Below are 12890 nucleotides of genomic sequence, written 5' to 3'. Positions count from 1 at the left end.
TCTATATTATGGATCCACCTTTTTCTTCATTATCACATAAGAGAACACCTTCAAACATTCAAGTTCACGGTTTCTGCTGTACAAAAAACCATTTACTAGACTAAACGTTTGCCCCATGTATATTAAGAATCACACCCACATATAGGGTACACAGGATTCATGGCTATCCTCTTAGTTCACTAATAGCATTGTCATCTGGGCAGAAGCAGGACTATTTCCCATTCCATATTTAAAAACTCACTTTTCATAAATATAAAAGTAAATCATGATGTGGTACTGCACTGTAATTTATAGATAGCAAATTTTTCATTGAAATAGCCACAACACTTTCCCACACATTTAGTTTTACTGATGAAACTATATAGCACATAAAACATGTTTGGAAATTGGGTTTCAGCAAAATACTTAAAATGTACACATCAACAAGTAAAGTGTTCTGATTTGATCCTATAAAAATCTTTTTTTTTCTCACCATAGAATTGAAAAGATTTGCCTTTATAACTAGTGAAATACACTTGAAATGTTTGAACAGTTAATTTATGAGCTATTTTAGTGTTGTGTCAGAAAAAGCCTGAAATCTTACAACTTCCATTTCATGTGCTTCGCACAGCATGATTGTCACACAGTTCACTCTACAAAATCCTTTAACTTCAGTCACAGAAAGAAAAGTAATTGTAGGAAGACAAACTGACTTTCGACCTCGGTCTTTGAAAGCCCAGCAAATGTGACCAGATAAGATTTAAAAGCATTTTTGTTGCTCATTCGCTTTGTGAGCAAGCACAACACCTGTTCTCGAGCGAGCAGGCCCTAATAATAGCTCATCCTGATTAAATCTGGCTCGACATAGCGAGTGGATTTTTCGAGCCCTGTAGGCGGTAGGCCCAAACTTGTAGGCCTTTACTTTAGGTTAGTTTGAATAAGATAGGATAAGCAGGCAGAAACGGAGGGTCTCAACAAACCCACACCACAAGTCCTGGAGTTAAAGCGGTTACGTTACAGGAATAGCATGTTGAGCATAGGTTAGTCAGTTTAGGTAAGGGGGAAGTTTGAAAGGAAATGAGCAGGTAAATAGGCCATGATGTCAAAGGTTGAATGTTCTGTTTATTGAGGAGGGAGGAGTTAGGGGAGGGGGTAGGGAAGGTAGGCGATTGGATGTATAGTGAGGTTTTCGTTTTGTACGGATTTCGGCCAAGGAAGTTTTATGTGATGCGCACCTGTTTAAATAAAGCGACCTTTTTCACATAGAGCAAGTCTCAGTGGTATGGAAGTTCTCCCCCATTTTGACCAATAGAAAGCGAGCAAATGTGAGTGACTAAACACCAAGCAGATGGTAAACAATGGAAGAAATGCATTCCTAGGTCAGTTTTCAGAATGTCCCCAAGATGTATTTACAACCAGACAGCTGTCCTGTAGGCTTCGACCTCAAAAGGGCGTGGAGGAGTCACACTTACTTGCTCTATGCACACCTTCTCAGAAATCAAAAACACAGGTCATGTGGTACAGATTAATAGCCATCGTCCGTTTCAATTGTCCAAGAAACAAGTCCAAATGGGTATGCTTTCTGTTTTGGTGATTTGGACCAAATTCCTTCACTATACCAAAGAATGAAGGATGTTATTTTAGGCATTGCAGGGTGCATCCTTAACCACCAATGCTTACGTGAGACAATGACCCAATATATCCGACATTTTTGTTCACTTACTTTGAGGTAGTCCTGGTTTTTTTCTTCTTTTAAGTAACTAAGCACAATTATTTGATACATTTTTAAAACAAGAGTCCAGCCTGGTCACTGCAGCACTGTTTATATTTGCTTAAAAAAATAACCATCAGTATGGAGTCCTTGAAATTTGGGTAGTGGACTTTGTGGTTTTCATCACATTCCCACAGCATCACATTTCTATGCAGCCACATTAGGAACAAGAGACAGGCCAGGATACTGACCACAAACAAATACATCAACCTAAATGAAAATATAAAGAAAAAAACAACACACACACACACACACACACTGGAGAAGACTCTCTGCTTCGGGAGAGAGGCAAGAGTGACCGGTTTGGTGTTGCTGTCAAGACAAAGCCCATCCTTCCTCTCCGTAATTGTAAGAAAGGGAGGATTAATCTCCCATAGTGCACAAGAAAAATAGCCTTATAATTAAAAGCTAATTTTTGTAACTACCTATCGGCAATAGCAGACAATGAGCTGCATCTTTGGAATAGACCACAGCTGCAGCAGTGAGGAAGGAGGAGATGGTAGAAATAAAAGTGTACAGCATCACTAAGACCTTCTTGGTTCACAACCAGAAGCTATAGCAAAGGTTGAAGAAATCTACTATCCCACAAACAGTAATCGCACAAATAAACATTAGCTAGTTCAGAAAGAAACTCACCAAAGAGGTATGCACAATGATTTCACAATGCCCCATCAGTAACAAAGCATTACATCTGCTCGAAGAAAGGCACAAGACTAGAAAGAGAAAACAGTGGCAGGGAACAAACATTGCATAAAATCCGTGGTATCCCAATTTGGAGTGGAGTGCAGAAATGGTGCGCCACAACAGATCTCAGTCAATCCCTCTACGACACACACACTTCAATTTATTTAAAAAAACGTAGGAAGTCAGATGTGGCTACAGAAAGAGTTCGCCGCCATTATATCTTTCTGTCACGCTTAATTACAATAGTTCTTTTTTTTACAACTTTCTGCTGGCTCGGAGCATCCTTTTGTCACAAAATCTGCAATCCGAGGTCCAAGGGCCTCTTGTAGATCGATCTCAAATAATCCTCACAATGACAGGACAGCCCTTAAACCGCAGTGTGGGACTCTTCAGTCAGCCTCTGTACTAGAGTTCGAATGTCACCACCAATCTACATTTAAAAAGCCCCACAATATCTGCGTTAGGACTAAAATGCACAAATAAAACACTCCTAGTGGATTAAAAGTTCCTCGAGTCCTCAATTCCCTGGGGCTTCCACAGTTATTCAGTATAGAAAAGTAGGATGGTTCAGGTTCTTGCATATACTTTTTATGAAATGCTCTAAAATGTAACTAAAATAGTTAAAAAATAGATACAAATCCTGAATGGTGCATAAAAAGCAAAGTTTCATGCCAAAGAACCCTGACCCAAAAAGGTAACCCTTTTCGTGGAACAAGCTGCCAGCTGAGCACCACAACTCTTCTCCCCCCAACCCAAGCAAGAGAAACAGACCACCTACTAAATACAAAAGAATCAGCATGTGAGCTTCCTCTCACCATGCTTCTAAATACATGTTTAAGCTGGCTAATCTGTGATGGAGGGTGGACTGGAGAGTAGAAGCACTCCAAGCAGTGTAAACATGCATAACTCTGAGGTAGAACCGTTAAATATCAACTTTGTGATTGGGTCCCTCCTCAGAGGGCAAGTCCATGTTCACAAAGAAACACATCAAGTATTGATGGTCAGATAAGGGAGGAGGGAGGGGCACAGAATCGCTCTCCTACCAAAAAGCTGAACTTCAAAGTGTTCTTGAGGTTGTGGCATCCATACACACAGTCTGCTGAAAATCCTAAGGCAGAGTGATCTTTCTGCCCCAGCCCATTGGGGACAGGCAGCACTTCCCAGAGATATTAAGAGGACAAGAGCAACAGCTTCGCTCACGAGTCAGTGTGAGGTATTCAATTGGCTACTTCTGGCCCAGAGATGGAGGTCGCTTGGTGATGGGGGGAGGAAGAAAAATGCATGGGCACGATGGCCTGCACCACCACCTCATTTCTTCTGCTTTGATTTAGCTGCATTTCGGGGCGGTGTGACAGGCCGACCTTGGGAAATGCCACTGTATCCAAAGAGCTTCTTGTCAGCAGGTTTCAAGATCTGCAAAGCAAAATAAACAAGTTACAAAATGGCTTTACTCTAACTAAGAATTAGAATAATGTACATAACTGTGGTATCCTTATCCCTAACGCACCCCAAATTCCAATAAGAGAACACACAATAATTTGGATAAGTAAAGACCACAAATATTCACTGAATTCACTTACAATCAAGCCGCCCTAGTTTCACTTTCTGCTCTACATTCAAAGTGACAGTTTTATATAGTTTTCCCAGCCGGTGACCTTTCAATGAAAAACCCTTGGTTAATCCGGCATACCAGGTGACCGCCCACTTTTGGCAGCTGCGCTTCAGTTAGTCAGGCACACAGGACGAACCGTCACTTCGGATGGTGTTCACCATCTTACAGAAGCCATGTTTAATTTCCCTTCAGTGAATCTTCCATTCCAGAACTTAAGAGGATTACGGAGGGCGATAGGTGTTTAAACCTACCCAATTTGACTGTCTGGGCCTGGCTTTCGATTTCCCCTTTGAGGACAGGGCAGAAACAAAATAATAAAAAAATAAAAACTGTAATGGATAAAATGTCAACATCCAAAGTTACATGAACAAAGCAAGAGAAGTCCAACACAATTTTTTGTTGTTGTTTATTCTCATTTGAAATAACAAAACAAATATAGACAGCATAAAAATTCACAATATATCAAGCCCATCAACAGCAAACCACAGGGGACCTAGCCTAATTAGAAGGCCCTCGGACACACCGTTCGTGCAAACCACAGTATACTGATATGGGAGAAAAAATAGTACCAAACTCAAGCCAATAGATTGAGCCATTTGCCTCACACCTTTTCAGGACATCCCCAGGCCTCAGAGGGATCCCTCCTGAACCGCGCACCAATCCACTCCCTGCCGCCACCCACGTATGGTAGGGGGTGTGGCTCGTGTCCAAGTAGCTGCAATATCTCGCTTGGCCACCGCAGTGCCCAAAAAGCTTTTATCGGCACTAGAGCAGTCCAGGCCATCAAATACTCCCAGGAGAAGGCGCAAAGGGTCATGAGGGACCTACCACCCCAGGGTCTGCGTGAGCTCTGATTCCACACCAGACCAGAATGGGGCGAGTCCAGGGCACAGCCAGACCATGTGATAAAAGTCGGCCGGGACGTGGCCACATCGTGAACAATCATGGGAGAGGCGTAGTCATGCTCGGTGTAAGTGCGCGGGGGTGAGATATGCTGTGTGAAGGTAGTAAAGTTGGATGAGGCGTAGCTTAGAAGAGGTTGTAAGAGTCTTGGGAGCCATAAGGGCGTCTCGCCAGTCGGCCTCCTCCAGGGGACCCAGCCATCCCTCCCAGCGGGTTCGCAGTGAGTCTAGGGTAGTAGGGCCATTGTTCACGAGTGAGCAGTAAATCCATGACACCCCCCCCCCCCCTCTACCCAGGTCCCCCATCATGACTTGGGCTTCTAGCGGACTAAACTCAGGGAGAGAGGTGCCTGGTGAAATGTGTGTAGAGAGGGCGTGACGGAGCTGCAGGTATTTGTAGAATTGAGTGGCATGAAGGGAGTGGCATCGCTGCAGGTCGGAAAAGGCCCCGACGTGGTCTCCCACCCAAATGTCCCCAAGGAGTGAAATCCCGATCCAGTCCCATTGCCGAAAATCCTGAAGGGCCGATTCCTCGCGTAGCCATGTACCGTACCACAAGGGCGTATGTTGGGTGAGCTTCTTATCCCATCTCGTGTAGCACAGAGCAGAGCGCCAAGCCGTTAGGACCGCCCTAGTGATGGGCGGAATAGTTAGCGGAATGGGTGCGCCGTACAAGTAGGCTTGGATTTGTGAGAAGTCCAAAGCTCGAAGCTGATTGCGGTAAGCCGGGTCAGACCAGCCTCCAGCGAACCAGTTGTGGACGACAATGAGTCTAGTGGCCAAACAGTAAAGGTTGGTCACGCCCATTCCACCGTCAAAGGGAGGTATCCGGCAGCGAGCCAGCGCCATACGTGGCCTTCCACCCCCCCCATAAGAATCTGGTAAATACCCCATCGAACTCACGGAACCAACCACCCGGGAGGTGAAAGGTGATATTTTGAAGAGTATATAAAAAAACGGGGAAGAATCATTTTAAAAAGGGCCCCTCTTCCAAGGGGATTGAGTGGGAGGGATTGCCAGCGCTTAAGGTCAGCTTTGGTGTTTGTGACCAGGGGCGTCCGGTTGAGAGCCCATTCCAGCTCTGGAAGAAGGGCCACCCAGATCCCAAGATATTTAAACGATTGCCTCCGTAGGGAGATGTTGGACCGCCATTCGAAGCAGGCTCCCGAGGGGTGGAGGGGGATTAGAGTGGACTTCGCCGGATTGAGCAGCAGGCCTGAGACACTCTCGAAGGCCTGAAGGACCTCCAGACAGCGCGGGCCGGAGTTCTCCGAGTCGGCCAAGAAAAGGAGGACGTCGTCCGCGTATAAGGCAATTTTTGACGACAGGCTATGGATCCCAGGACCACCCGCGAATTTGGGGTTCAGGACGTATGAGGCAGGCCAGGGGCTTCATCGCCAGCGCGAATAAGAGCGGCAAGAGAGGGCACCCTTGGCGGGTGCCTCTTCAGATGGGGAATGCCTCCGAGAAAGCACCGTTAGTCAGGACTCTTGCCGTGGGGTTGGAGTACAGGACATGGATGAGGCATCGGAAATGGGGAGAAGGTCCTCCAAATAACTTCAATCAACCGTATCGAAGGCCTTCTCAAAGTCAAATAGCAACAGGGCCAGGTATGGGGTGAGCATGTGGCGATGGGCTAAGGCGAGGTGGAGGCGCTGGATGCAGTGCCGAGTGCCGCGGGCAGGCATGAAGCCACATTGATCCGGGTGGATCAGTTGGTGTAACGAGGGACGGAGGCGCTGAGCTAGCACAGTGGCATAGATCCTCACTTCTGTATCATTGTGAGAAATCGGGTGGTAATCTGCACATGAGGGAGAAGGTGGCTGGGTCTTTGGAATGACCACGATAGTCGCCACGTCAATCTCCGAGAGGAAGGCACCCGTCTCGGCCACATGCCGGAAGAGGTCAACCAGAGTGCAATAGGGAGATCGCCCCATTTATCTCTTCAGGGGTAAAGGGAAGGTCGAGGTCCGCTGATTTGGCCTGAGCAAGACAGGGCAGCTGGACTTCCGCTCCCTACTTCAAGTAAACTAAGGAGGTCTCAGGGGGTCGAGCTGAGTAGAGCTGGGCGTGGAAGCCCGCGAAGGCTTGGGCAATGGCCCGCGAAGTACAGTGGTGGGTACCCGCGGCGTCGCAGATTTCAGGAACAATTCTGTTGGCCTTGGGGTAGGAGACTAAATTATGAAGCAGCTTTCCATTTTTGTCACCCCATCCGTTAGTCCGGGCCACAGAGGAGCACCATAGCATCTTAGCGGAGTCGAGGGAGATCTGGCGGAGCTCGTCTCGGAGCAGCGTGAGCTGCCTAGCGAAGTGGGTGTCGTCCGTGTCTCCAAGGGTCAACTCTAGCTGTGTGGCCGGAGCTTCAACCTGGGACAGGCGAGCAGTCTGTGCCACCCGTTTCAAGTGAACCAAACCTCTGGCCACGCCACGTAAGGTAGTCTTACCGGCTTCCCATAGTGTGCCTGGAGAAGAGACCGACCCTTTCTTGGCAAGAAAGTAATGCTCCAATTCTTCTGCGAGCGCGTCTTTGATTTCCGTGTCTCGCAAGAACCATGCGTTCAACCGCAACATCATTATTTATCAACTTGAAAATTCTGTGTACAATCTTGGGGAGTGTCTGCAGACACGAAGTGTTGGTCTGGTGCTTCCAACACAATATACGGACGGGTGCAGGTGGGAGAATAAGCTTTATCAAATACACCTCAGCCACGGATAGCCCCAACTGTCACCACCTGTTCTAGTATCTTTCCCAGAGACAGTCAGGTGAGAAAGATACTACACATCTCCCTTTTTCCACAAAGCGGGTAATTCACACAAACAAATATTCAGTGCATGTAACATGAAGTAACATGTAGCTTAAAGATCCGAGAATACGGTGCTAAAATGGGGGAGGGAAGAAATGCACTCAATATCTATATGCAGTGTTTGTCATCAGATGTATGTACAATTTTACACAGTACTAGTACAATTTTTCACACCCTGCAATGAAGAGGCCCACTTTGGTCCATGCTATGAGCAAGGTAAGCCCATACTTCAGATTAATAGAGTAAGTAATCTTTCAAGAAACTTGGGGGGGAGGGGTGGGGGGTCACTCGTCCTCTTGATCTGACACGGATAGTGTTACTAACCACCATTACATATTACAGGATTCCCTATTGTATATTCACTTTCAGGATTTACTTCTCTGCTTTTCCCTCTTATCTCATTAAGTTGACAAGGCCAGAAATGTCTCACTACTCTTTCCAGGTTTCAAATCCTACTATTGTGCGTCCTGATTGTATTCTGAAAGAGTTTTGTGATTTCCATGGGTTCAGTAAATTTGGACCATTTCATGTTATCAGTGGGAGATTCAACATTAATCCAGTTGCCTACTTTGAATTCTATCAACCTGGTTCTGTGTAATTTTTCATATTCTTTCTACACCATTGGGTTCTGGGTAATTTAGGGCACAGTTTGTGAGTAATACCATTACACTGCTAGAATTCTCTTATCTTTCGAGAGTAAAACTGAACATTATTATCGGTCAGAAGGGTACTGGGCAGTCCTTCTCTTAGAAAACTTTTGACCATTAAACGTATGACTGCCTTACTATTAATGTCTGAAACAAATCTGATTTCTGGCCATCTTGAATATAGGTCAACTAAGACTAGAATATATGGTGAGCTCCTATCACCAGTTAACAAGTCAATAATGTCAAATACCACATCCATCCAAAGTGCTGCTGGAAAAGATCGATAATGCATGTTTACAGTATGTAACTTTACTATTTTATCACTGACTGAGCATGCTATACAGTCTCTTACCATTTTTTTCTACCAATACATCCATATCAGGCCACCAGAAATCTAATCTTAATCTTTGTTTAGTTTTGGTAATCTCGAGATGGCCTTCATGTGCTAAGTCAATACGTTTATTTTTGTATAGAGTCTGGAGTTCTCAACCTGGTAACTCTAAACCAGCATCCATCAGTGACAATTCTCCTCTGACCATCCAAATGGTCTTGAACAGTTTTCTCTTCCATCCCAACCCTGTTTTAACATTTCACATACTTTACGTAAGACCAGGTCCTTTTCTAACTCTTAACAATTTTCCTCCTCAACAATTCATTTAGTAATCACACATCTTCCTTGTGTAGCTCCATGTACTCACTTATCACCAGCTACTTCCTCTATGTCACTAACTAACCAGGACAGACAACCAGTTGCAAAGTTTCCTACTTCAGGAATATATTCTACCTCAAAAGTAAGCCCTTCAAGGTTAACTACCCATCTCTTGATCCTGCTAGAAATTGTATTGAATCCTTTATTTAGAAAACACTTCCTTAAGAGGCTTATGATCAGTCCTTAATCTGAACATCGTTCCCCAAATAAAATGTATAAAATTGTTAAGTGTCCAGTACACAGCCATAGCCTCTTCTTCGATGACTGAGTAATTTGTTTCAGATTGCCTCAAAGCCCTTGAGGCAAATGGTACAATAAACAACTATATTTGGCTTTTGCAAAAAAACATAAAAGTCAAGTAAGCAATCTACACAAGAAATCAGGTCTATAAAATGTCTGCCGCATCTAATACTACATACATGGATATTACAACAATGCTTATATACTTAATATTTAAAAAGGATTAAGAAGATGCATAAAACTGAATACAGAATAAAAAGCGATACCAAGATCACATCCAGCCATAATACACCCTCAACTGTTAATCACTGCTAGATCGAAGCCTAACAGCGTATTTTAAAAAGCTAAGTACATAATACAGCATTACCTGAGAGCATTAATAAAAAGGTAAAGGCAGGATGCACCTGCCTAAAGTTTGCCTTTTTTAGGATAGAGATGATACAAGCCTTCCACGGTAACTCATAATAACTGCAAAAGATTAGAAAGTGGAGCATGTCATGTGGAGACTTACCGTTGCAGCCACAGGACGACAAGCTCTGAACCTTGTTCCGCCCACGTTGTGGGCGAGAAGAAGATTAAAGAGGTTAAAACGGAACCTGGTCAATAAAAACCAATTGTAAGAGCTTGATAGCCCTAAAAGGTATGGTTCCGTGGATTATGTAGTTTTCAAGATGATAAATCTACATACACTCGACTTCCTTAGATGCACATCTTCCCTATCTAGTATCTTCTGTCTTTAGACGGCCTCCTTTAATCAACCAAAGTCCTTCACACTGGTTGATTCCTGGTTAAAAAACAAATCTGCTTTTCCCAGGCTCGTGAAACACTCCTTGATATAATTGAGCCAAGGGACATGATGAGCCAAGGGATATGATGAGCATGGTCAAAGGCCATACCATCCTTTAAGTTCGGTCCCTTTACTGAGCCAGGTTTTTATCCACAGTGAAAGGGGTGGGAAAGGCCAACAGATCAGAAAGATGCACCATGCCCAACTCTTCATGCACCACAAAAGACCATAGGACACCTTAGCAATACAAATGGCCTTAAAGATCTGCAAAAGAGCCCCAATCTAACTCTTACCCAATCTGGAGGCAAAGTTAAAAATAGCAGCATTGACCCGTAAAAGATACCCTTTCTTTCTCCTTTTAAAGGGCTCCCAGTTCAAGTTCCGTCCCACAAAACCCCAGGTAAGAAAAAACACTAGTCCTGGGGACTGGAATGGACCCAACCTTAAAGGGGTAAGACTTTTTCAGACAAGGTCCCACCTGCATCACATAGGATTTGGAGTTATTAACTAACAGGTCCTGTTCCGCCATGAATTGAACAATGGAGTTGAGCAGAGTTTGCAACCCCCTCGCAGTCCCAGCCATGAGGACGGCGTCGTCTATATACAGTAGTACAGTACCTCAAAAGTAAGCCCTTGAAGGTTAAATACCTATCTCTTGGATCCTGCTAGAAATTGCATCAAATTCTATTTTTAGAAAATACTTTAAGGGGCTTATGATCAGTCCTTAAATTGAACATCGTTCCCCAAATAAAATGTTTAGAATTGTTAAATGTCTAGTACACTGCAAAAGCCTCTTCTTCGATGAATGAGTGATTTGATTCAGACTGCCCTAAAGCCCTTTCAACTGGCATCGGCTGCAACAACAGTTTTTTTTCTCGGCACAAAAGCCTATAAATTACGGGCTGGGACAAAGCTTTTTTAGGATCTTCAAATTCCTTCTGACAATGCTCATCCCACTCAAAACTTATTCCATTCTTCAATAATTATCGCATATAGTAAGCTTGGCTGGCAAACGTACTAATGAACTTGCTATAAAACTATCATTCCTAAAAATGATCTCAGTTTATCTTTGTTCTCTGGCGCTATCAACTTCATTATGGTATTTACAAGATCTGCTTTGGGTTGAATCTCTTGAGATGTGATCTTGTGCCCCAGATAGTTTATGTCTGTACACTAAGTTACATTAATCTATATTTACATTAAGGCCATAGACTCAGAATTTTTGTAAAACCTGCCTAATCTACCCATCATGTTGTACTTCTGCGTAACCAAATATTATAATAACAGAATATACCAGGGATCCCGGGGAGCACATTTGACATTACTTTCTGAATTACCAATGCCGCCGATAACAGCCAGCCAGCATTCAATTAAATTCAGACGCCCACATCCGTGTGATAAAGGCAGTGAGTTCTTGAGAATCAGGTGCAGGCAGATTTGGTAGTAAGCGGATGGCAGGTCTAACGTAGGGAAAATGTTGGCTCCTGCCACAGTTTCTCTTTTTTTAAACTTTATTTTTATTTTATATTCAAACATATGTTTATTGATCATTACATTAAATACAGCGGCAGCAGCAAAGAAACAAATCAGAGTCCGTTCCGACAGTTACAACAGAATGAGTACTTCTAACTTTGCATTTACACTGGGTGGGGGGGGGGCAGTATCATTATACACTGAACAGGGCTCGAAAAATCCCTAAAATGGTACTAGTCCTGCAGGTCTAGTACGTTGAAAAATCTCCTCTACCTAACAGCAACCTACTTGACCTCCGTCTCTGAAAGCGGAACAAATGTGACAAGATAACAAGATTTAAAGGCATCTTTATTGCTCATTAACTTTGTGAGCAATAAAAATGCCTTTAAATCTTATCTCGTCACCTTTGCTCCATTTTCAGTGACAGGGGGCAAAAGTTAGTTTGTGTTCCTACTCGCCAGTAAGGGCGAGTAGGACCTAAAAACAACTCGCCCGTGGATTTTTCAAGCCCTGCTGATGTACATATAACAGCCTTTTACAATCAGGGGATACATCCCAATCCCTCCCCTTCAGCAGCGTGAGACAGCCCAACACAAAAGGTGGCAACACAAACAGAACCAAACTGCAGTCTCCCCACCATTTCAGCTGATCCCCATCCTCTCATGTTCCTCCCCCGCTTCTTCTTCGGCGGAGTTACGGGCCAAGTATGCCCGAAATAGCTCCCAAATATTTTTGGTTTACAAGTTGGTATAAGTGGATTGACATTTTCCGAGTGTGTGTTACAGCGAGATAGGTCGGCACACCATTCCTCTATTGTGGGTGTGGGGCCCTTCTTCAATCGCATAGCAATCCTGCGCTTTGCTATTAGGATACCAAGTGCTAATAATTTGCATGCAACTTTGGGATACTCCTTAGTGTAGCATAGCAACGCCTCCAGGGGAGTCAATCTAATACCTTCTCCCGCTATGTCCTGCAATGCAATGTGCACCATCTCCCAAAACCTCTGAATCCCGGGCAGGCCCATGCCAGATGTGTGAAGTTTGCCTCTGCTGCCCCACATCTCATGCACTTATCGCAGAGCCCGCACCTATGCAGACGAACTGGGGTGTAGTACACTCTCTGCAGAAACTTAGTGTATTAAGCGATGTCTGCCATTTTGAGATATAGTCTTCGTGTCCCTGCAGCAATATACCCATTGTTCATCAGTAATATCTATCTGTAATTTTGCGCGCCATTCTTGAAGCGATTTCGAGGCAGGAGAATCTGGCTCCACGTTAGAGTG

At 44.3% G+C, this 12890-nt stretch overlaps 1 protein-coding gene across 2 annotated transcripts in view; it reads right to left on the bottom strand.

Annotated features, from left to right (window-relative positions):
• Positions 1-268: 268 nt before the first annotated feature.
• The window catches only part of LOC146812036 (serine/threonine-protein phosphatase PP1-gamma catalytic subunit B-like), an 84302-nt gene continuing 71680 nt past the window's right edge, over positions 269-12890 (bottom strand). Inside the window, exon 7 of one of the 2 annotated variants that reach the window (XM_085619004.1) lies at positions 269-3847. In XM_085619004.1, coding sequence (XP_085475130.1) covers positions 3743-3847 — 105 coding nt within the window. In that variant the 3' untranslated portion in view covers positions 269-3742. The remainder of the gene's footprint in view (positions 3848-12890) is intronic. The other variant, XR_014966814.1, reaches the window with a different exon arrangement.

Source organism: Triturus cristatus, chromosome 7, assembly GCF_964204655.1.
Source record: "Triturus cristatus chromosome 7, aTriCri1.1, whole genome shotgun sequence".
NCBI lineage: Eukaryota > Metazoa > Chordata > Amphibia > Caudata > Salamandridae > Triturus > Triturus cristatus.
This window is presented reverse-complemented; position numbering and strand designations above follow the sequence as displayed.